The 26931-nt window shown below is 40.6% G+C and overlaps 1 protein-coding gene across 2 annotated transcripts in view; it reads right to left on the bottom strand.

Annotated features, from left to right (window-relative positions):
• The window catches only part of LOC126483769 (phenylalanine--tRNA ligase beta subunit), a 111974-nt gene that overhangs the window by 73166 nt on the left and 11877 nt on the right, over nucleotides 1–26931 (bottom strand). Inside the window, exons 1-3 of one of the 2 annotated variants that reach the window (XM_050106928.1) lie at nucleotides 14447–14502; nucleotides 13277–13403; nucleotides 9669–9826 (exon numbers count right to left, since the gene is read on the bottom strand). In XM_050106928.1, the coding sequence (XP_049962885.1) occupies nucleotides 9669–9811 (143 nt within the window). In that variant the 5' untranslated portion in view covers nucleotides 9812–9826; nucleotides 13277–13403; nucleotides 14447–14502. Of the gene's footprint in view, nucleotides 1–9668; nucleotides 9827–13276; nucleotides 13404–14446; nucleotides 14503–26931 lie in introns of those variants that run through there. The other variant, XM_050106921.1, reaches the window with a different exon arrangement.

Raw genomic sequence — 26931 nt, 5'->3', positions numbered from 1 at the left:
TAGGTATTAAAATTCATGGAGAAGAAATAAAAACTTTGAGGTTCGCCGATGACATTGTAATTCTGTCAGAGACAGCAAAGGACTTGGAAGAGCAGTTGAATGGAATGGACAGTGTCTTGAAAGGAGGATATAAGATGAACATCAACAAAAGCAAAACAAGGATAATGGAATGTAGTCTAATTAAGTCGGGTGATGCTGAGGGAATTAGATTAGGAAATGAGGCACTTAAAGTAGTAAAGGAGTTTTGCTATTTGGGGAGCAAAATAACTGATGATGGTCGAAGTAGAGAGGATATAAAATGTAGACTGGCAATGGCAAGGAAAGCGTTTCTGAAGAAGAGAAATTTGTTAACATCCAGTATTGATTTAAGTGTCAGGAAGTCATTTCTGAAAGTATTCGTATGGAGTGTAGCCATGTATGGAAGTGAAACATGGACGATAAATAGTTTGGACAAGAAGAGAATAGAAGCTTTCGAAATGTGGTGCTACAGAAGAATGCTGAAGATTAGATGGGTAGATCACATAACTAATGAGGAAGTATTGAATAGGATTGGGGAGAAGAGAAGTTTGTGGCACAACTTGACCAGAAGAAGGGATCGGTTGGTAGGCCATGTTCTGAGGCATCAAGGGATCACCAATTTAGTATTGGAGGGCAGCGTGGAGGGTAAAAATCGTAGAGGGAGACCAAGAGGTGAATACACTAAGCAGATTCAGAAGGATGTAGGTTGCAGTAGGTACTGGGAGATGAAGAAGCTTGCACAGGATAGAGGAGCATGGAGAGCTGCATCAAACCAGTCTCAGGACTGAAGACCACAACAACAACAACTCTCAGAAATAAAAATAAAGTACCACAGCTGATCCAATGCTTTAAAACTCTAGCTGAAAGGCAAAATGGATAAAGGATTGGCATTCTACACACAGGTAATGACACAGAATGTGTGTATGATGAACTGATAAATTTTTTTAGACAAGTAGGGATCTGACATCAGACTACAGTGCCATATACACCAGGACAAAATAGAATACTGAGTGTTATAACCGTAGAAGAAAAAGCGAGGTGCTTACTCTTCAAAGCAAATTTGGCAAATAAATTCTGGGCAGAATCAGTCACTGGTGCAGTCTATTTAATTAACAGTTCTCCGACTAAGGCATTAAAAAGCAAGAAGCCAGAAGAAGCTTGGACAAACACAACACCAGATCGCCAACACCTCAAAATATTTGGAAGCAAGGCCTATGTTCACATTCTGAAAGTCAACCGATAAAAATGGGACAAAAACAACTATTGATAGGATACTGCAATGAATCAAAAGCATACAGGCTTTTTGAACCTAATACCCATAGAAAATAAAAACAAGGGATGTTTTCTTGCACAAAGGTACTTCTAAACAGTATAAAGAAGAAACCAAGTCACAGGAACCAACTCAATTGTTTCTCCCACTGACAGAAAAGAAGCAAAATGAAATAATGACCAAAGCTGAAGATTCTGAGCCCAAACTGACACTATCACATCAAGCAGTACTTTGAGGAATACTAGCTGCAATGAGGAACCACGCCCAGATAATGCAAATGAGCAACCACAGAACTTTAGCCAAAAAGGAAGTCATTCAGTATACCAAAGCCAAAGAAGCCATGTGACTTTGTAGCTTATCAGCTAAACAGACATCCGACACCAACCCTTTCTCAGTGCAAGAAGCAATGATGTCAGACAATGCTGAAAACTGGCTGAAAGCAATACAAGAAGAGTTACAATCGCACAAAGAGAACCACACATGGAAGTCCGCTGTTTCATCTTTGGATAAGAAACAAACAAATGTGAAATAGGTATTTAAAACAAAAAAAGATTTGAAAGGCCACACTCTATAGAGTACAACTAGTACACAGCTTGTGCTCAGAAGGCAAGCCTGGATTATGATGAAACATATGCACCAGTTATAAAATATAACTCATTAAGGTATTTATAATTAAGGCTGCTAAACATGATTTTGACATTTATCACCTATATGTTGTCACGGCTGTGACTTACATGAAGAGATTTATGTGAAAGTTCCAGAAGTAGACTGTTACAAAGACAGCGAAGGATACTAGTAATAAAAGACTAAAAAAGACAGTGTATAGATTAAAGCAAGGTGGGTGCTGCCAGAACCTGAAATTAGACAATACACTGCTGAATCTAAACTTCAAGACATCAACAGCTGATCCTTGTGTCTATTACAAAAATCAAGGTTCAGACATTTTAACAATATGCACATCTATGGACAGTGACCAAATGCTCACTCATGATAAGCCCAAAACTAGAACAGGAGTAAGAAGCTATGAAGAACATACCCTTTTATGAAGCAATAGGAAGTTTAATGTATGCTCAGTTAGGAACAAGGCCAGACCTAGCATATTCTACAGGAATTATCAATCTTTTTGTAACAATCCAGGCATGCCACACTGGCAAGCAGTCAAAAGAATCTTTAGATATCTAAAAGGAACGAATGGCAAAGCTATTCTTTTTTAAAGCACAGGACTGCTGTGATGCAGACTGGGCCAGAGGTTCCAAAGACAGGAAGTCAACAACTGGATATCTGTTTAAATCATAAGGTGCAATAATATCCTGGTAGAGTAAGAAACAGCCAGCCACAGCCTCATCCACAACTGGGACAGAATATATGACCCTGACGTTGCAATATCAGGAGGCTTTATGGACTCAAAGGTTAGACAACGAAATATCTCCAAACTACTAGAAGGATACTATCAAACTATTATGAGACAACAAAGCAACAATTGACTTGCTACAAGAGTTGAACCAAACACATAGATACAAAACAAACTTTATAAGAGAAGAAAAAAAGTCAGCCCAAGTCACAGTAGAGCACATTTCTTCACATCAAATGCTGGCAGACATTATGATAAAACTTGTGGCAAAGCCTTCCCACCATCTGCTGCTACAAGAGTTTGGACTGAAAATGTACTTTTTGTGTTTCACACAAAGGAAACTCCAGATAGGAATATCAACAATGTAGGAAAAGATAGACTGCTACTTAGCATAAAGAAGACACATTACGTTGCAAACAGGCACAATTAAAAAACACTTACATTAAGCTATTGGTCACAGCCTTCGTCAGCAAAAGACAAACACATCATTCATACACACTAGCAAGCACACCTCATGCACACATGACCACCAACTCCAGCATTTCAGACCGAGATGCTGGTGAGTTGTGCTTGCTTGTGTGTATGAATGGTGTGTGTTTCTCTTTTGCTAGTTTTTTTGTAGGCATGATTCTAGTTGAGAAAGGGGGGGGGGGGGGGGGGGGGGGAGGGCGAGACTTCAGAATATATGCCTTGATTGTGCATATATCTTTTACATTGCTGGTATTCTGTAAACTGCCTTGATTGTGCATATATATTTTACATTGCTGGTATTCTGTAAACTGTATAATATGACAGTTCATGTAACTGTGTTTAATATGTTAATGTGTGCAATAAATCTTATAGTTCTAATCAGATGCTGCCAGTAAATTACTCTGCTAACAGAAATGAAGTCCCATGGTACAAGTAGTGGCACTGCATCGCTGGACCATTGCATCAAGAATCCGAGAAACGACGACCATAAGAAGGTATTTGAGGTAAACAATGTTACGAACAGCATCAGGGAGGCAGATCACTTCATGAAATAGGTGCCCACGGTAAGACAAACATAAACCTGGATGAAACAAACCATTCCACAACAATGCAACTTCAGCTCACCACAAAAACCAACTAAGCTTCAATTTCTCACAGACTGCTCCCATTCCTTCAAATATATTGTGCTATGGGAATAGCATCTCATAAAAAGTGGATATATCAGAGACTTTGGTTCACAGTTATTCTGCAGGCAGTGTCTTTGTTTGGGAATAACATCTGTGCACCTTGTACTTTGCAAAAATTAATTCTAAGAGAGCAACAAAAGAAGAACAGGATAACATTATCTGTAAACCTGATCTATTATTAGACACAATATAAACTTTTACTCAAGAGATCATAGTACTCTCTTCCAACAATAGATGGTCCATAACACATATAGTAACAGTGTTCAACTTTGATAACAGAAACAAGTTGTTTGAGAAACTGATTTAGTTCTTGCACCACTTGTACCATACTACCTAGTTCTTTGGAATAATCTTGTTTACTGATTGTAAATTACAGATATGACTAAATAAAAAGTGAGGTGAATAGAGAGAGAATAGTGGTCAAAAAAGGAGGAGAAAGGACAGGTATGAAACAGAGCTAAGAGCAACTGTATGACAGAAATAATGTGTATTTTTGTGTATGTTTTTTCCCCTGTTAAGTTCAAATGATTCATGAAAGAGAAGCATATGGTGGAGAGCAAGTTCCCATACGAACACAGTGGTGAAACACAAGGATTACAGCATTTATTTGTAGTCCCACTTGCACCTTTATTTTTCTGATCTTTGCCTTGCTCACTGACTGCAGCACAGCATTACTACGCTAAATTCTCACAGATGAATATGTCAATTATTTGCTACATAAGATGGGTGCTGAACATAAGCTGTAATATGGACATGATATTACAGACATATCAAGCATAGAACTTTCAGCATTGCAGCGTGTCAGCAATCATAAGTATCAAAATAATTATGAAAAATCTCCTTCGATTGCACAAACTACCTGGTGTTTACCTAGGTTTCAGCGTGGGTAACCACGCCTTCTTCAGAACAAATATAAAACAGCTTGCCTAAATAGGCATGGGGTCTTGCCGCTGTAGGTGTTGATTTTAGCCTTTGACTATGCCTATTTAGGCAAGCTGTTTTATATTTGTTCTGAAGAAGGCGTGGTTACCCACGCTGAAACCTAGGTAAACACCAGATAGTTTGTGCAATTGAGGCAGATTTTCATAATTATATCAAGCATACTTTCAGTTTACAGGTACAGAATGAACTTTTGGTGTACAGTTCCCAGAATCGAGCTGCTGTCAAATTTAAAAATAAATAAATAAATAAATAAAACTTTAAAAAATCAGTCAGAATTATTTTCAACTAAAGAAGTAAGCATTATATTGGGTTTTATTTTCTGCATAAAAAGCCTAATCTGCCATTCTTATATGGTTTTCACAATGAGCATGTCTAAGAACCTCTAATGTTTATTGACAAAACATCTCTGTGTGTTAGAACCAGTTGCGACCGCAACCGGAACAGTCGCGGGGTGGCCGAGAAAGCGCGGTGGGACCAAACGGAGAGCGGCCCGTGCACAAACAAACAAATGGAAAGGACGGACACGAAACAATGACGTCGATGGAGAAAGACCTTACAACGACAACACGCAAGACGCAACGGAGTGACAGAGACAACCAAACGATTCCAAGACATCTACAATTAACGAGATCAAAGTACGATAAACATGCTGTCTTGTCAAGACTCATGCAACAATTAGACTCTCTGGCAGAGCGAGAGGCCGGCTCTTAAATACTCTCATCGGGGGTGCCGCTATTGGCTGCTGGAACCATGTGTTCCACTGTGGTGCACTCACACTATATGCAGGCCAGTACGTGCGCACCGCCGCTGTTTATGGCGCGATGATGCAGAGACCTCTAAGGGTCTTCGATGTCCATGACGTCTGGCGGGGAATCTAATTCTGTGGCACGTGGTACCAGATTATGCACTATCATAGGACCAGAACCTGCCACTAAGTTCATGTCACCCCAACAAGAACGGCTCTCCGTTTCAAAAACTGCTGTACATAGTGGTAAATCGCTGTACAACAACCTACCAGACTAGATTCAAATAAAAAAGAAATAAAACTTATTTTGAAACAAGTTGAAGTTATTTCAGCTGAAGTGCTGTTTGTATCTGATTTGACTGAAACATTACACGGACACTTCTTTCACAACTTTACAGTAGCTTCTAGCTTCTTTAATCCTCAGGCATGTAAGTTAGCTTGGAATTTTGGATGGCACGTCTAATTCTTGTGAGCATTCTACTGCACGTATCAGATGTAACTGTTGACACACTTTTCATAAGAATCAACCAAAACATACACCAGTTTTGTCCCAAGAAATGGCATCCATAATTTCTCAACTTAAGTAAGAAAATTGCTCAAATTTATGTTGTTTTGGTGATGTTGAATGGTGGCACTTCACTGATTGCTGTTTTCATTCACTGTTGCAGTGAATATCCATGTCTCATCAACCACAGAACTATGGGAAAACAGATCATCTCCATCTTGCTGACAGCAGTTCAAAAATGCTTAAACACCTGACATTCCTTGCACTTTGGTTGGCTGATAGCTATCTTCAGCTCCCACTTTTCACATAATTTCAAGATTTGTACATCTTCATAAATAGTGATGCATTCATCATGAAATTCATAAACCAGTTCAAACTGCAGTTTTCTGCCCAGTTCGTGCACAATTTAATCAGTCTGAACACTGTCTAACCTTTCCTTCACCCAATGCTGTAGGCCAAATAAACTAGGTACTGTCCCTGATGAACAGGAGGAATTGCATATCCTCCTGCACACATAAAACTCAATTACAGTATGCACTTTGCGACATGTGAACAATGAGTTTGAAGCCACTGTTGTTTGCTTTCATTCACAAACAAATGACTAATGAATCAAAACAATGATTTCTGTCACTTACCAAACAATTAATTGATGACACTGCATTCGAACAACTTTATTCTGAACTTCCAACATTTAATCATCATCAACAGTCCTTACTTTTCGAATATTCTTTGTAGATTGCTAATTAAGTATCTACTTGCAAATTTGGAAGCAGGAATGTTGAGATTGGACACAAAACATATCTATTATTGAAGACAAATTTAGCGTCTCTTTTAACCCTATGCCTTACGATTTAAGTTCTGTTAGCGTGAGCCGTAAGTGGCTGCAAGGTACAGATGTGCCTTATGATTCCCGGCGATGCTAAGGCTGCAGTGCACTATGCCTGGTGGCATACGAAGTCATGCAGACGCCCTTGGGACTTGTAAGTACATGTGTGAAATACCAGTAACGTGACATTTCTACAGGTATCATAAATAATGACAATTAGTTGCCGATTGGAAATGAGACACTCATTGTCTCGAATGCAACGATATATTCACAAACGTTTTATTTCCCTTTATAAGTAAACATACATTGATGAAATACATCTCAATAATAATTTTCAGAACAATGCAATGCTCTAAGACTGTATAATATTTTGTTCAAAACATCCTGGGACCTGTTACATTAGTACATTGGCAAACATATTTTCAAATGCAACATCTTCACAATGACATGTACACTAATTTAATAGTCTTTGATTATATGACATCGTTCAAATCAAATCTGGCACATGTAATGCAACCCTGCACTTATTGCATTCCCACACTGTTTCGCTGCATCGTTTATGCTTTCTGCACACTACACAAGCTCTCGCAGGATTTACATTTGATGGAGTTGGAATATATGTTTGGGAAAATGTACCCAATGTTGCACGTGCAGTCTTTGTGGTATATCGCCGGATGCTAATCGTCCCTTCTGATTATATTCCGGTAAAGGTGTAGTTTTCAACAATGATTCTGCAATGTGAATCCTATATTCTGCGTAGCTCTGTCATTTGCCGCAATGTATTTTGTAATACAAAATGTACGTGTTAAATAAAGTAGCATCAAATAGGTACAATAATATCTTGCGGTATCCTTTCATACATTTTCTAATCACAGGGAAGCATGCGAGCATCTGATCTTGGCGATCAATTCCAATCATGCCTCTATTGTATTGGATGACACCTTTTAGTTTCCACGACGCATTGCGGAGAGGTGTGTCTGTGGCAATCATTTCTGCTGTTGAATGTTTTGTGGAAAGCATGTAAACGTCTCGTTTATCTTTCCATTTTAGTGCCAATATTTCATTACAACTCCTCACTGTATATTCTCCCTTCTTTAAGTTTGCCTTCAGGAAGTCTCTGGGCATATTTTTTCTGTCTGAGCACACTGTTCCAATCACATTAGTTTTATTGGTGAGGAGAGTTTTGAAAAATTTCGGTGAAGAAAACCAGTTATCTAAATATAGAGTATGCCCTCTGTGTAATACTGACTGTGATAGTTTTAGAACTACACTTTCAGAGGCACTACCACTAGCATCACGCTTGTATATCTTAAAATCATAGCAGTATCCTGAACTTGACTCACACAATTTATAAATTTTAATACCAAACCTCGCTCTTTTTGATAGGTTAAATTGTTTGTAGGATAAGCACCCCTTAAATTTCATTAATGATTCATCAATGGCAGTATTCTTTTGCATTGTGTACACTTCCTTAAATTTTTGATTGAACTTATCTATGACTGGCCTTAGTTTGTACAGCTTATCTGTGTTGTTGGCTAAACTGTTATTCTCTAGATGCAGAAATCTATTTATGTGCAGAAATCTCCTGAATAGCATAATTTTCCTAAATATTGGCATTTCTATAACGGCCCTCCTAGACCAATACATCTGAATCGACGGTTTCCTTACTTCAGCCATGATTCTACATAGTGCAATGTATATTTTTATTTCATTACAGCCAATAGGTGACCACTTTTGGTCCATTTTTTGTCTATTCTGTTCACTGTTGAGTACATCTTGTGCATATCTATTCATCTCAGTTACGATGTTTTTCCAAACTGTGCTATTAAATATTACATAGAAAACGTCTAGTTCTCTTATGCCTGTACTCACGTGCTGTAAAGCTGCTTCCTTTATTCCGGGAATTTCCGTATATGTCCAGATTGTTAGTTCATTGTCTTTCTTTTGCCACATCCACGACTCTCATTGTTGCTGGTAGGTTTGCTCTTCTTCATCAGTATCATCTTCAATCACCAACCGCTTACACCGTTTTCGTATAGGAGGTAAAATGTCACTACCACTGTCACTGCCGCTGTCAAAATATCCTGCAAAATCATTGTTGGCTATGCCACCGCATGTCTCCCTTTCCTTGTGAACACGTTTGCTACACATTGGGAACATTGTGAAAGTATTTCTGTAATGCCGGCAGGTCCGAATGCGGCAAAGAACACTGTGTATGCCACATGTACTCAATCAGCTCCGCAACGTGTCAGAGACATTCTGTTTACATTTGGTGCGGCTGACTGATGACATCTCTCACATGACATCCGCTTGTTTGGTGCGGTAAACGTACCACATCTCTGATACGTCTACGTGATGTTTGGCCAGGTCGGCATGCTACGTCTCTCACATGACTTTGTAAGCTAAGGGTTTAACCATTGTGGCCTCATATTGTAGTGGTATATTCAATAATAATAGTTTCTTCTGTGTACATCACTAGCAATTCTGAAAATTCATGTGCTGTATGAACAGGAACTTACTAGTTCCTTTATTACATAAATGTACGGTTTAGTAAACATGGGAAATTTGTGTAATGCATAGTAATAATGTCTTCTAATCTATTATGGAAGACTAATTTAGCATCTCCTATCAGCCCTTGCAGCTTCTGCACTGCAGTGATACATTCAGTAACAATAGTTTCATCTGTGTGCATCATTAGCAATCCTTCAAAAGGATATGTTGTATGAACAGGAAATTACGAGCACCTTTATTACATAAATGTACAGTTTAGTGATCATAAAATGTATGTCACGCATACTAATAATGTTTTCTTCACATTTATAAGATGACTATGTAAGCTTACTCAAAAACCTACCTTCCTAGAAAAACAAGAAGTCCTGTGACAAGGCCCTCTAAACAAAGGAGATCATACCGATTGGCTGGTATGTCAATCCTATAAATTACATCTTCTGATGCTGCTGTTTCAATATGCTCCAATCCTTGTTCCTTTGCCTGCATCTGCTTCTCTGTGGTCTGTATTGAAAGAAGAATATATTAACTGTAATCAAATGCATCAAGTAATATTATTTCTGCTTTACAGTAGTTCAACCACTGACAAAAACATTTAAAAAGCAAATTTTCAAGCTTCTACCAATATAGAGCTCATTATTTTTACATATCCTAGTACCAACCAGAAATTAATGCTATGTATATTATTGATAAATAGTGAAATTAGGTTTAAAATGTCTTACCAACATTATCATTTCAGACAAAATTGTAACATTAAATTTTATATTCTCATACATACCATACTCAGCTCTAAACAGACGTAATGCACTTTAAATAACATAATAAGAAAATATCACATAATATTTTAATTCTTATGCATGTTTATTACATCCTTGTGGGTGTAATGCTGTGTCATATTGTAATATACTGTAAAATAAAATAGAATATGAGAGATCATGTTTCATTGCATTTTCAAAGGTTTTATTTTAAGCTGTTCAAACTATTCCATTCTGGAATGAGAATTTCTGATTTTGATGGTCATGCAGTGAGGGATGCCACTGTTTTAAGCACCAACAGCCTTAATAGGAGGAATGGACATGAGCATGAACAGAAGAGACGAGGGAGTTGGTTTATAGAGTCTTTTCTGCACACACTGATATCTCTTAACCAACAGTGAACTGACAGCCTATTACTGCGGGCCAGTCTTTAGCTGTTGGTGATTAAGAACAAAGGATGGTAGTTCTATTGTGGGCTAGTGATTTGTACGGCCAGGAAACCTACATGTCCCATTGGATTGCAGTCACTAATGATAATGATGCTGGGAGATTATTCATGTGCTTCATAATTTCAACCGTTTTCTTTAGCCTGGATATCTGCAAGCTGCTCATAATAAAGCTGATATTTGTTTACCGCTGGTTCATTGTCCTGCAGAAGCGAATTCCCAACCAAAGACCTTGATGGTAAACCTCGTCAGCCAAAAAGTTTCGAGACTGGGTTAGTAAAAAAACAAAGACAGTTCAGAGTGGTTTTAATGCCTGAGTTATTCCAGATAGTCTCCCCTTACTTGACACACTTGAGTATAATTCAAAGACTGTTCATACAGTCACGTTAAAGCCAACCCACGGGGTGTTGGATGGCTGATGGTGAGGGGTTGTGGCAGGGTTGCTGGCTGGGAGTGGCCCACAGAAACACAGCTATCAAAATAAATACTTTGTTTCACTAAGACACTTGCACTCTGATGACACAGAGCAACAACCACACCCCTCTCAGCACATGGCAAGGACCTTGGGTCTAGCAACATGACAGCTAGTGGTCAGACAGCTGACTACGAAATGTGCACCCGGCACGGGTACTGGCCCAGTACTGGCACATGACCCAGTTGTGGGAGTTGCGCCACAAGCACACGGCATTATCGGCACTCAAGAGGTGGCCAGAATTCTTGCAGAGGTAGCCACTTCACAGTTGAAACATGCATCCTGGCAGGTGATGCCATGACGCGTAACAGCACCTGCACCAGAAGCAGAAGAAGATGGCCACTGTGCCTGAGACTCGACCCACTGCACCCATGAGCAGAGGGCCTGGGATAGCCCTGCCATGCAGTGCCACAAGTCCGAAAAGGAGATTTAGTGCAGGAAGCTATAACAACAACGGAGACCTAAACTCTCCCCATGGCTTCACCCCCTGTCAGGCTTAGCCTCCACATCCTAGTGGCAATGGTGGGCTGTAAATGAATCTGCTACAAAATGATAGCTATTGATACTGACTAGCAGAGCATCTGTTATGCTACTGCGCCACATCTAGTCATGTTCTCGACACCACCACTGAAGTCTGTCAGTGGAGAAACCCATGCAAGAACCGTATGTTACCACTGTGCTGGCAGGTTTTGCAGAGCCATGCTTGGCCTGTTTCACAATGAATAAACAGCCCTGTTACCCCTGTTACCATAACCGCAATTCCTACATGTCACGCTTGCCAGCTGCAATGCTTTACCACTATCTTCCCCCAGATTTACCCACAAAATAGAAGTGGCACCATTACCACCTTCTATGGGAAGATCTGCCACCCCCCCCCCCCCCCCCCCTCTCCAGGTCCCCACCTAGAACCAGTCTACACCTGAGATTCCCAAGTCCATTGGATGTCGTATCACATTTATGGAACCAGTTTTCACTAAAGGAGTGTCCGTTGGCTTAAACCACATGGTTAAGAGACTGAAGTTAACCTACAATGCTTACTCATCACTAGACTTCCTCTTATGCTGCTAAGCTATTTATTTACTATTTTACTTAATAGTTCATTAGTTCTCTTGGGACTCACATAACATCCTGCCTTTATTTTTTGTCCTGCAAGTCCTGTGCCCTTGGCATCTCTCTCTCTCCATGCCCTTATGTCCTGTTCCTAGGCCTTTTATCCTCAAAGTGTATGGATTACATTCCTCTTCAGCATACACTCTACAATGTCACATATGTATTCACTATGGCTTTCGTCACCTTGGAATCTCTCCTCACATTGCTTAATGTCACATCATCTCTCATGGGCCTCATGCTCTCCTCATTATTTTAAACATATTTCACTACTTGGCATGCTTATGCACACACAACTTCTAATTCTCATTCCACACTAAAATGACACTGGACAACTCTTATCTCCTAATAAGTTATCCTACTACTATCTACTTTAACAATACTTTGTCTGGCTCCATTACACTCTTATGCTTGGCACCTCATTTTTCTATCTGGTACCCATTGTTTTGGAACATCATTCAGAGATTTGTTCTTGCAAAAACAGTTCTTCTTATGCTTTCTTACAAAATGTATTTCCAAATCTATCCTCACACATGTACCACCGAGTAAGGTGGCACACCGGTTAGCACACTGGACTTGCATTTGGGAGGATGACAGTTCAAACCCGCGTCCGGCCATCCTGATTTAAGTTTTCCATGATTTCCCTAAATCGCTTCACGCAAATGCTGGGATGGTTCCTTTGAAAGGGCACGGAAGATTTCCTTCCCAATTCTTCCCTCATCTGATGGGACCAATGATCTCGCTGTTTGGTCCTTTTCCCCAAACCTACCCATCAACCAACCACTCACCATACTTCAACAGGTTGTCCCATCAATCCGCCTCAATGTAGTGCTCATCAAGACTGAAACCTTCACAAAATGCTTGGTTCCTGGTACTCCTGCTCCCTCAAAGAAACTCCCTGGAGCCTAGTGACACGATATCATACGAATTAAGCCTTTTACATACTTGTACATGATTTTAACCAATTTGTTCCATAATGGCAGAAGCATCTTGTGATGGCTCTACACTGGCAATAATTTCCCACTGCCAAAGGTCAATTTTGGTATAATGTTCAGTCAGAAAGTTTACTCTCAGATTTGTTCTTATCCTTCTCCTACTATTTATGCATCATACACTTTTCCTACTTTGCAGTTGTTGTGCATATCACACTGTGCTTGCATTGTAAACAACTCACAGCACATATCAGCAGCACATATCAGTCTGACATTTTCACTCTGCCGACGTGGTGTAGCAGCCAAAACCTCAGTATGTGGCAAGTACTGCAGGGCCAGTGAAGTGACAAGTAGTGCCCAGCTGGCTGGCTGTAACATTCATTAACATTAGACACATCCAATAGCCATCACATCATCATAACATTCTTAACCTGTAGGAATGGCTTTTATCTGTACAGAAAATAAGCTGGCGTAAAGACAGAATTTTAATCAACTTATTCAAAAGGCTTGGAAATATTGGAACATTAGTTTTGACAATGTGCTCGTACTGTAATGTTTTCTACTTTCGTCGTTACAATATAATGCCTCTACGCTTTTTCCACAGTAAAATTTTATCCCACACCATTGCTACATAGCATCATGTTTGACGTTTGGTCATTATGTTAGCTGGGGTAGGAGTGGGACACTGTACAGGGTGGCCAGCTGAGTTGGACTCTTGATGCTCCACAAATGGATGTTGATACAAAAATGAAATTTCCTACGAGTGATTACATGCAAGGGGTGAGGAATGTGTCATTTGATTAACACTTTTCCCCGATACAAAAGTAAGTCAAATTTGTGAACAACTAACGTTGGTTTTGAGTTCTAGTGTTTAACTGCTCTACCAATCTGTTCCATTAAAGACTCCATAGGAAAATACGCAGCAACTGTTAATTTTTATTTTGCCTCCTCATGACGCACCTCTAAAAATTATATGCATGTTCTAATATTTATATTAAGTTGCAGTAAAGTTTGAAAGTAACATTACGAGGATGCTTGCTCAAAGTAAAGAGTGTATGTGCATCTGACAGATTTTTAATGTTGCTTTGACATAAGTGCTATCGGTTCTCATATTTTTCAATTTTTCACACAGATTTTCTTTATACATTACTGTTTGACATGATTTGTATGTCTAAATTATTGTACTACAAAAAAGTCTTCCAGTTTATTCTGCCTCTTTATAGCATGTTCCGCATGCTGTATCACCACACCAACTTCATACAATATTTTGAATTATATCAAACTAGTAAATAAAGAGAAGTGAGATAAGCTTTTCAACACACAACTTAAATAGAACAACTGGTCTAAAATCACAAAAAAAAGACTTCCAATAAAAACTACTTTAGAAGTAATAAGTAGTTTATAACACTCACCACTTCATCAAGTTCCAAGCCAAATTTAAAACACAAATCACTAAACTGTTCATCAGCTGAAAAAAAAAGAAAATAAATAAATAATACACCAATAGGCTGTCTCTGCCACGCAACATATTACACAAGTTTTAGAACATATATCCCTTCAGCAATGACATTGTAACAGTGTTACAGTTATGTTTTGTGATCAAGTGTGCGGAGTTTTTTTTAAGTATGTACAATAATGCATTAACGGGCCAAATGTGGTTGCCTTAGTTGCTGTGGCATCATGAACAAAGGCACAAAAGGGGCATGCAGCCCCAGCAATGAGCAGAAAGCCTGTCATTGCAGAAAGAAACTAAGAAATGCTCATACATCTGCATCTACATCTACATGATTACTCTGCAATTCACATTTAAGTGCTTGGCAGAGGGTTCATCGAACCATAATCATACTATCTCTCTAGCATTCCACTCCCCAACAGCACGCGGGAAAAACGAACACCTAAACCTTTCTGTTCGAGCTCTGATTTCTCTTATTTTATTTTGATGATCATTCCTAACTATGTAGGTTGGGCTCAACAAAATATTTTTGCATTCGGAAGAGAAAGTTGGTGACTGAAATTTCGTAAATAGATCTCGCCGCAACAAAAAACGTCTTTGCTTTAATGACTTCCATCCCAACTTGCGTATCATATCTGCCACACTCTCTCCCCTATTACGTGATAATACAAAACGAGCTGCCCTTTTTTGCACCCTTTCGATGTCCTCCGTCAATCCCACCTGGTAAGGATCCCACACCGCACAGCAATATTCTAACAGAGGACGAACGAGTGTAGTGTAAGCTGCCTCTTTAGTGGACTTGTTGCATCTTCTAAGTGTCCTGCCAATGAAACGCAACCTTTGGCTCGCCTTCCCCACAATATTATCTATGTGGTCTTTCCAACTGAAGTTGTTCGTAATTTTAACACCCAGGTACTTAGTTGAATTGACAGCCTTGAGAATTGTACCATTTATCGAGTAATCGAATTCCAACGGATTTCTTTTGGAACTCATATGGATCACCTCACACTTTTCGTTATTTAGCGTCAACTGCCACCTGCCACACCATACAGCAATCTTTTCTAAATCGCTTTGCAACTGATACTGGTCTTCGGATGACCTTACTAGACGGTAAATTACAGCATCATCTGCGAACAACCTAAGAGAACTGCTCAGATTGTCACCCAGGTCATTTATATAGATCAGGACCAGCAGAGGTCCCAGGACACTTCCCTGGGGAACACCTGATATCACTTCAGTTTTACTCGATGATTTGCTGTCTATTACTACGAACTGCGACCTTACTGACAGGAAATCACGAATCCAGTCGCAAACTGAGACGATACCCCATAGGCCCGCAGCTTGATTAGAAGTCGCTTGTGAGGAACCGTGTCAAAAGCTTTCCGGAAATCTAGAAATACGGAATCAACTTGAGATCCCCTGTCGATAGCGGCCATTACTTCGTGCGAATAAAGAGCTAGCTGCGTTGCACAAGAACGATATTTTCTGAAGCCATGCTGATTACATATCAATAGATCGTTCCCTTCAAGGTGATTCATAATGTTTGAATACAGTATATGCTCCAAAACCCTACTTCAAACCGACGTCAATGATATAGGTCTGTAGTTCGAAGGATTACTCCTACTACCCTTCTTAAACACTGGTGGGACCTGCGCAATTTTCCAATCTGTAGGTACAGATCTATTGGTGAGCGAGTGGTTGTATATGATTTGCTAAGTAGGGAGCTATTGTATCAGCGTAATCTGAAAGGAACCTAATCGGTATACAATCTGGCCCTGAAGACTTGCCCGTATCAAGAGATTTGAGTTGCTTCACATGTCATATTTGATGCTGACAAAGAGGAGAAATGTAGATACTAATCTAAAATTGTACATACAAAATGTAAATGATTTTCTCAACCTAGCAACAGTTAAGCATATTACAGAAACAATACGCCATAAAACTAATCAAAGTGAGCATATCCCTTGGAGGGGGAAGGATTGGAGGGTACAACACATCAATCACTACTAATGACAACAGAACTGCTGTGGAGGCGCTGGTATACTGCTGACAGTGATAACTGCTTGTTAAAAGGTGAGTGGCCTGACAGCAGCAGAGACTTCAGAGGGATGCCACCCTTCCTCTCAGCATCCGGCAATGAGCTCCAGCGTGCCATCATCTGACAACGCCATTAGCAGAGTGGCAGCTGTTAGGTTGGGACAGCCTATCAAAACATAAGACACACCAGCCCATGGCATATAGGCTGTACAGGGAAGAGTCCCATCCATAAAGCTGTTAGCAATTTATTGAAACATAACTTCTTGTCATGGGGGATAGGACAGCAATTTCACAGAATTACTGGGACAAGATTTAATAGCAGCTAGTAACACATTGGTTCAGAACTGCTTTGTCAATTTAGGGGGATATAGACTTCAGAATTGGTTTCTTAAACTGCTGACTTTTATTCCATTGAACCCTTCAATGTTGCTGATCTGAATTTGAATACATTGCTTGGGGCACAAGATACACACAGGCCAAACACAACCTGACATCACTACATCAAAAAAAAGCTAAATCCTCAAGTCGATGAAAAGTGAGGGGACATTAACTTTACCTATAACTGCAATATTGTTCCATCACTTTAGTAATCCCTTTCTGTTGCAGCTTGTTCCTGGAGCCATCTTTATGCTGCGTCTTTTTCTTGGCTTAGAAGTATGTAAAATCCTGTAAATGCTATAAGTACTTTTGATTCTTAGTATTGTAAAACCAGTACATTCCTGAGTAGTTTTGATTCTTAGTGTGTAAGTGCAGCTTCACCACTTCTGTGGAGTCAGGATTGTTACTCTAGCATTGCTATTCTGCAAATGCTGCACAGTGGTAGATTCTAGAGTGAAAATTGCTGTTTTGTACATAAGAAATTACATGTCAAAGGTTAACCACATTTTTTTTAAGCTATTCTCCCAGCCAATGTTTTTGTTTTCAGATACGGCTGCCAAGGGTTGTGAAATAAGTGATGTAATGTGCCAGAACAGGGAAATGAACAGAGATTTAGATGTACCAAAAAATTATGAGAAAAGAATCAAATCAATCTCAGAAGGTGATAGGATTCTTGTTGGCACAACACCAAGGCTTCAACATGAGCCAAAAGAAAACATACAAAATCTTTGTGGATAGAACGATGGAATCCTAGCTTCACTAACAGCATAATGAAGTTGAACTGCAATAATAGGAAGCTGGGAGAGCCATCACTTTAGCAGAAAAATAAACTTAACAAATGTCTTTAAAACTGGACTTTTGTACTACCTTAATGAAAGAACTTTTCACAAACTTATCTTGCAGATATTAAGGTTTCTGAGAAAGATAAGATATTATTTTTAGTAATTAATTGCTATTAAACAATGAATATTTGTGTGCTCTTGGTTAATTGTTAATCGACAATGACTTTGAAACACAACAGAAAAAATTACGTAATCGGTTATCTCTCAGTTCCAAGGTCAAGAAGGGAAGAATGAACAGGACACAATTGCACAATTACACAAGTACATATCAATCCGAACTAATACTGAAACTTCCTGACAGATTAAAACTGTGTGCTAGACCAGGACTCGGATGTGAGACGTTTGCCTCTCACAGAAAACTGCTCTAGTGACTGAGGTATCCAAACACAACTCAAACTGCCCTCACTCCTCATCTCCTACCTTCCAAAATTCAGAGAATTCTCCTGCATACCTTGCGGGACTAGCAATTCTGCAGAAATCAGTGCACACCCCTCTGCACAGTGAAAATTCATTCTGGAAACAATCCCCCAGGCTGTGGCTAAGCCATGTCATCACAATATTCTTTCTTCTAGATGTGCTAGTCCCACAAGTTATGAAAGAGAACTTCTGTGGAGTTTGGAAGGTAGGAATGAGGTACTGGCAGAAGTAAAGTTGTTAGGACAGACCGTAAGTCTTTCTTGGATAGCTCAGTCAGTAGGGCACTTGCCCGCAAAAGATGAAGATCCTATATTTGAGTCTCAGTCTGGCACACAGCTTTAAGCTGCCAGGAAGTTTCAAAACCATGTGCACCATACCGCAGAATAAAAATTTATGCTGGAGAACTACTATTACCCAGGATTTCAGAATCAGGTTGATGAAACAGAGGTAAGTGTTTTGGAAATAATCAGACTGCCTCTCAATTTCTGCCGAGTTGGGAATGAAGCACGACCTGTATTTTATTAACTGAGGAAGGCCGATGTTGGCCAAAATTGGTTAGATAGTTAATTTCATGTTCTATGGATCATTTGCGTGATAATTTTTTACTATATACAATAACAGAATTACTTCTGCAGAACAGGAGGAGTTATAAGGGAGGAACTTCTTCAGTTTGTTTTCAAATTTTACTCTGCTGTCTGTCAGACATTTTATATCACTGGATAAGTGATCAAAAGCTTTGGATGCAACACTGTACACCCCTTCCCGTGCTAATAACAATCTTCATATGGAGTAATGAACGTCAGTTTTTCTTCTGGTATTGATTTTATGTGCAAATGTGGCTGAGCTAAGTTCTTTAAGGAGTTCTAAAATGTACTTTTTCCCGTTTAAATTCTCATCAATATGCACACCTAAAAACTAAGACGTTTCCAACCTATTTACTATTTCCTCATTATGTGTTGCACGTATCACTGGTGTAGAATCTCTAGATGTACAGAACTGAATATATGGTGTGTTTTTTTTTTTTTTTATAATTTAGAGTATGACGATTTGCAGAAAGAGAGTCAATGACTGTTTATCATTTCTTCTGGTGCTGTATGTATGCTGGGCCTGATTACAATACTACTGTCACCAGCAAAAAGAAATAATTCTGTTTGTTGTACATTATATGAAACATCATTTCTGTACATGAGGAACAACATGGGGCCTAAGATTGAATGTTGGGGAAATCTTTACATGATTTCCTCCTATACAAGAGACTGCACTGGGTGGATTATTAAGTACAACATTCTGCACTCTTTATGTTAGGTACTACACAGTCCACTGATTGACGAAAGCATCATTTGCATAAAACCTCAATTTATCTCAGAGAATATTGTGATTCACATAGTCATATGCCTTAGATAGGTTGCATTAGATACCGACTGATGTTATTTTGTTATTCAATGTTAGTAAAATTTGTTGAGTGAATGTGTAAATCACATTCTCAGTTGAGCAACTCTTCTGAAATTCAAACTGTGATTTACTGATGATACTATTGTTGCTCATCCCCCAGGGGACTTCAGCTAGCAGTACGCGGGTGGCGTCCGCGGAGACCCGAGCTGAGTCTGACATTGCTTCCACTTACTTGTGTCAGGCTCCTTCTTTCTCCTTCCCTGTCGTCCCCCCTTGGCCAACTCTTGCTTTTTCGACCCCAACGGTATTAGGTTTTGAGGCCCGAGGGTGTCTTTGCAATTTTCTTATTCCTACTTCTAACCCAACTCCTGAGGGGAGCCCACCCCTTAAGAAAAGCCAGCAATCCTGTAAGCTGTGAGGGTAACACCACAGGTTGGACGGGAGGCCAGCGCCCTCTCTTTGTATAAAATTAAACATGCTTTCAAAACTACAATTAAGCCTCGGAACCTTACTGACAAAAATAGACGTCGTCAATGGCAAAGAAATGGTATACGATTTGGAATGTGGAATGTAAGGAGTCTGTACAAGACAGGAGCTGCAATCAGTGTTGTCAAAGAAATTCAGAGGTATGAACTAGACCTAGTTGCACTGTAAGAAATCCGGTGGGAGGATGCTGGCAGCACTGATGTTGAAAACTGTACTATTCTGTATCGAGCCTGTGAACGAGGTCATCTGTTAGGCACTGGTTTCTGCATCAGTAAGACTTTGGCCACTAATGCTTCAGAGTTCATTTCAGTCAACCCAAGAATATCTGTTCTAACACTGGATGTAAAGCATATTAAGGCGACTTTTGTGAACAGTCATGCTCCCGCGGAGGAGAGAAAGTGAAGTGAAAAACAAGTTCTATGCACAGCTAGAGGCACTGATGGACGCTATACCAAATGGACACCTGAGGATCCTCCATGGTGATATGAATGCCAAGGTTGGGTAAGAACAAATATTCCAAGACACAACAGGAAGGCACAGTCTACACAACCTAAGCAATGACAATGGGGTTAGGTTTATCAGCTTCACTACATCATTAAGGTTGTTCATCTCCAGCACAAACTTCCAGCGGAAAAACATACATAAAGGAACCTGGGTGTCACCAGATGGAGAACTATAAATCAAACAGACCATGTTGCCACTGATCTCAGAGCCAAGAGATGGGTGTTAGATGTTAAGACAGCACGGGGTGCCAAAGGTGGGAGTGATCATTCCTGGTCAGAGGCCTGTTAAACATACAGTGTAAAGGAAGAACGGGACCTAAGTTAAAAAGAGTGGATAGGTACCATGTAGAGAAACTTAAAGATGAAGCAACAAAGACTGGATACCAGTCGCAACTTAGTAACCGCTTTGAAGCACTGTGATATGGATGCGAATCAGGACCTTGAACTAATGTGGGGAAACATCCAGAGCTCTGTTAGGGATACAGTAAAGGAAACACTCATGGGAAACACAGTGGGCAAGAAGATCAGGTTTGGAAAGGAATGTGCAGATGCCCTGGAAAGAAGGACGGAAGCCAGGAGCAAGTGGGTGAAGGAGACAAATCTGGCACAGGGCAACGCACAATTTGAGGAGGTCCGAAAGACTACACAAGCAACTCTGAGAAGAGCAAAGAGGAAATACATAAAGGTTATCAAAATTGAAGCATAAACAGACTTCAGAGGACAAAAGACTAGGGAAATGTTTCTGAAGGTGCAGTACCTCTGCAAAGGTCACCAGGCCAAGCAGAAATTTGTCAAAGATTCCCATGATAAGATCCTGACGAACGATAGGGACATAGCTGAGAGATGGAAAGAGTACTTTTGACAGCGCCTAAATTGTGATGAACCCAAACTGCAGTTTTATTTCCAGTACCCAATTACAGCTGATGCAGACTATCCGCCACCTACCCTGGATGAGATAAAAACCAGAATCAAACACCTTAAGCAGAATAAGAGTCCAGGTGAAAATGGAATACAGGCTTCAATGATCCTGGCAGGAGGAGAGAAGCTTGCAGAAAAACTACACCAACTGATACAGGCAATGTGGACCAAAGAAGAACTACCAGGAGAATGGAAAACAGCTCTGATTTGTTCAATACATAAGAAGGGCGATAAACTGAAATGTGATAACTATCAAGGAATCGCCCTGATTAACGTCTGCTATAAGATCCTGTCTAATTGCCTCACACACAGAATTCAGCCAGTGGCAGAATCGGTGATTGGGGAGTACCAGGGAGGTATCTGGCCACGACGGTCAACAGTAGATCACATCTTCAGTCTCCAGCAGCTCACTGAGAAACTGGGTGAATATGGTAAAGATTTGCATATTTTATTCGTTGATTTTAAGAAGGCCTATGATTGCATACATCGCAAGAGCCTGCTCAACTGTTTCAGGAGTAGTAGCCCTTGGACAGCCTGAGCAAGGCATGTCAGACAGCTCCTGTCTCTCCGTACCTCCCACGTCCGAACAACATCGCTTTGGTTCACTCCAAGACACCTGGACAGTTCCCTTGTTGAGAGCCCTTCCTGTCACAAAGTAACAGTGCAGACACAATCATACCCAGATATTGACAATCTAGACATGGTTGAAGCTGTGTACCTCCTTCCTGGTGGAATGACTGGAACTGATCAGCTGTCGGACCACCTCCATCTAATAAGGTGCTGCTCATGCATGGTTGTTTAAATCTTTGGGTGGGTTTAGTGACATCTCTGAACAGTCAAAGGGACTGTGTCTGTGATACAATATTCACAGTCAACGCTTATCTTCAGGAGTTCTGGGAACCAGGGTGATGCAAAACTTCTTTTGACGTGTGTATGACATAATGTAAAACTTCATTATTTCTGCTTAAAATAAGAACTCAAAAATCACTTAACTGCAATATCTGTTAATTTGTTTAAATAAAATGTAACTCTTAATCACTATGTATCACAAGTATTATTTAATATTAGACAATGTTTACTGTCAACAGAATATGGCCTACTCTATGTTATGCCATTTTATGCTAAAATTTGAATATAATTTATATGATTTTGTGTTATAATTCAAATACAATTTCATTAGAAATAAATGTGCTTGTGCTGGGTGGTTACATTATTCTCAGGGAAATTGCTTACAAATCACTCACGCAACTGGTTTTGGAATGCTGTTCAAGTGTGTGGGACCCATACCTAACAGGACTAGCTGGGAATATTGAATATACACAGAGAAGGGCAGCAAGAATGGTCACAGGTTTGTTTAATCTGTGGGAGAGTGTCACAGAAATACTGAAGGAACTGCACTGAACGACTCTTGAAGACAGATGTAAACTGTCCCAAGAAAGTCTATCAACAAAGTTTCAAGAACTGGCTTTAAATGACTACTCTACGGAATATACTATAACCCCCTACATATCGCTTACCTAGGAACCGTGAAGATAAGATTAGCATAATTACTGCATGCACAGAGGCATTCAAACAAACATTCTTCACAGTAGTCGGTCAGTAGGTGGGCCTTCCAAGACTGTTCAGATGTGGTTTATTGAAAACAGGTTTACCATTTAATGTGGTGTGCATGTAGATACCCATGTACAAATGAAAATATGAAGACAATTGACTTTTGTTTCCATATTGTTTGGTTGCTTGTTAGATTAATTTATGTTTAGGATATCACAAGAAAATAAAGAAAGGTAAAGGTCACAACTCATTGTGTAGTTGAGGCATTGGGTGGCCAATGGGCACATAAACAAAACTGAAAATTTGCTGAAGAGTTTGGATGATGCCCTTCTTAGAACTAACAAGTTACAGAATACAAGAATATAATGAAAAAGATCAATCGCTACTCACCACAGACGAGGCATTGAGTTGCAGACAGGCACACTCTAAAGACTGCTGAACATTTAAGCTTTCAGACAGAATGTCCTTCTTCAAAAATACAACACTAAAGTACAACTCACCCATACATGGCCACTGTCTCCAGCCACCATGGTCCGACTGCTGACTGTGACTGCAGCTGACATGAGCACCAATCAGGAGAGGGTGGTACGGGTAAGGAAATGCCAAGGGATGAGTAAGGGGACAGTGAGGGGGAGGGGTAGCAGGATAGGAGTGAGAGAAGTAGCTGTGCTACCTGTGAGGGTATCCAGGGACACAGGGAAAGGATAGGGCTGCAAGATGCAGTCAGGAGGCTGTAAGGAGCAGAGTTGGGCAGTACATTCAGTAACTGGATGGTTCAGGTGGCTCTTGGTTACCATAGTGGTCATTCATGTGGACAGAAAACTTATCAGTTGTCAAGCCCACTTAGAAAGCAGGACAGTGGTTGCAGCTTAGCCCGTAGATCACATGGTTGCTTGCACAGGTAGCCCTGCCTTTGATGGGATAGGTGTGCCTGTGACTGTATTGGTGTAAGTGATAGGGTGAGGATGTAAGGAACAGGTCTTGCATCTACATCTGTTGTGGATATGTAAGCCATGAGGCAAGGGGGTTAGGAGCAGGGCTACAGTATGTATGAACAAAGATACTGCATAGGTTTGGTGAGCAGTGGAATAACACTGCAGGAGGGGCAGGTATAATAGTGAGTAGGATGTTCTTCATTTCAGTATACAATAAGAGATAGTTGAAACCCAGACAGAATATACGATTCAATTGCTCCAGTCCTGGGTCATACTGAGTCACGCGAGGAGTGCTCCTTTGTGGCTGGAAAGTTGATATGTGGGAGGTGGCAGGTGATTGGTGAGACAAGACACAACAGATCTATTTCTGAACAATGTTGGGAGGGTAATTTTGGTCTGCGAAGACCTCAGCGCGAGCCTTGGCTTATTTGGAGACAAAATACTTATCAGTACAGACGTGACAACCAGAGGTGGCTAGGCTGTGTGGAAGAGACTTCTTGGTATGGAATGGGTGGCAGCTACCAAAGTGGGAATACTACTGGTTGTTGGATGGTTTTGATTTCGACAGAGGAACTGATGCTGCTACCCTTGAGGTTTAGGTCAACATCAAGGAAGATGTCTAGCTGGTTTGATGAGAACCAGGTTAAGCGAACTCGGCAGGTGTTGAAGTTCTGGAGGAAAATGAATATGGCGTCATCACCCTCAGTCCAAATCACAAAGAGGCCATCAATAAATCAAACCAGGTGAGGGGTTTGGGACTCTGGGTGCAATACATGGCCCATGAAAAGGTTGGCATAGGATGGCGCCATGTGGGTGCCCATTGCTGTATTACGGGTTCCTCCACCAAACCTCTCCCACACACGCTCATAGTCAACAAGTCCTGCTACACAGACCAACTAAATTTACCATCAAAACTCACTCCCACCGCTATACAAAACCCAGAACCTAAATAGACCCAAAATACAGTCATAAACCTGTCCTCAAAAAGCCCCAGTCCCACAGAAGTATCACAGGACTTATCTTTCACCCCACTCCCAAATCCAATCATGCTGGACTTATTAAAGACCTTCCCTCCTTCTCCAGGTCTCTACAGTGAAAACACTTTTTCACCACAGACCTGACCAAGCAGCATAATAAAACCAATACTGAACCCTGGCTGACAGTTCATTCCTCCAACCAACCATGATCCATTCACACTGCCCCCAAATTACCCCTTTCAACATTCCAGAATTTCCTAACCTCAAAGCTTGCCTCATAATCATTCCCCAAATCCTTCAATGTGGAAACAAACTTTACACCTGCAGAAAAAAAACACAATTCACGACCTAAAAACTGATACCGACATTATAATCCTACCTCCCAACAAAGATTGTGCAACTGTGGTTATGAACTGCATGGATTACCTGGCAGAGATATGTCCACCTACAAACCCTACCACACTACCCCATTCCAGAAATCCAGTAGACTCTCCAGACCCTCTTGAAATGCTTAGGTCATTCCAGAAACGCCCCCACCCTCTCTCCCCGCCCCCCCCCCCCTCCATACTCCTACCTCCTGCGTGCTTCGCAATGTCCATACAGCCATACAGCCAACAACCCAAGAGACCCCATTGTGGCCAGTTGCTGTGTCCCCACAAAGAGAATCTCTGCTCTTGTGGACCAACATCCTCAACCTATGAATCGTAACCTACTCTCCTTTATACAAGATACCAATCATTTCATTCACTGACTCTCTACAGCTCCTGTTCCTTTACCACATGTCACTCTGCCCGTCACTGTCAATGCTACCTTCCTCTACACTAGCATCCCCAACAGCAGTGGCATTGCTGCTATTTTACACAACCTTTCCTAAAGACCAACTAACTAAAAACATAGAACCTCCTTTTTGGTGACCTACAAACAAATCCATGATACAGCAATGAGTACCTGTATGGCAACATCCTATACCAACCTATTCATGGGCTATCACAGAAATGCTCCCTAATCGCCCAAAATCCCAAATGCCTCACATGGTTCAGATCCACAATTGACATTTTTGTGATCTGGACTGACAGTGAGGACACCCTATCCACTTCCTGCGGAACCTGAAAACCTTCTCCCCAGTTCACTTAACCTGATGCTCTTCAATCAAACATCCTACCTTCCTCAATGTTGACCCAAACCTCAAGGATGGCTACATCAGTGCTTCCATCCACATCAAACATATGAACCACCACCTATACCTCCACTTTGACAACTAGAACCCATTCCATACCAACAAGTGCCTTCAATACAGCCTAGCCATTTGTAATCATCGCATCTGTAGTGACCAACAGTTTGTCTCAAAATATGCAAATAGTCTCACTGAGGCCTCTACAGACCAAAATTACCTTCCCAACCTTGTTTAGAAACACATCTCCCATGCCTTGTCTCTCCAGTAACCTTAACACTTTCCAAATACCCATTGCCTGGCCACAGAGGAGCATTTATTTCATATCTCAGTACCATATACAACTAGAGCCTGAATTACAGTCTCTTCCATGATTTCAACTATATCTTGTCTTTCCTTGAAATGAGGAATACCCTATCCACTATTGTCACAATCCCTCCCACAACAGTATTCCACCACCCACCAAACCTAGGCAATATACTTATCCACTCCTACACCATGCCTGTTCCCAACCCCTTGAGTCATGACTCATATCCTTGCAATATACCTAGATGCAAGACCTGTTCCAAACGCACTCCCACTATCATCTACTCCAGTTCAGTCACAGGTATCTCCTATTCCATTCAAGGCAGGGCTTCCTGTGAAAGCTCCCATGTGATCAACACACTAAGCTGCAACCACTGTACTGTATTCTATGTAGTCATGTCTATCAACAAGCGGTCTGTCTGCATTTTAAGACCACTGCCAAACATTGACCAGGAGACAGCTGGACCACCCAGTTGCTGAACATGCTGCCCAACAGATGCACTTCTTTCCATGACTGCTTCATAGCCTGTG

The sequence above is a fragment of the Schistocerca serialis genome, chromosome 1 (genome assembly GCF_023864345.2).
Source record: "Schistocerca serialis cubense isolate TAMUIC-IGC-003099 chromosome 1, iqSchSeri2.2, whole genome shotgun sequence".
Lineage (NCBI taxonomy): Eukaryota > Metazoa > Arthropoda > Insecta > Orthoptera > Acrididae > Schistocerca > Schistocerca serialis.
Note: the sequence above shows the minus strand (reverse complement) of the source record. Positions and strands in the feature narration are given on the sequence as shown.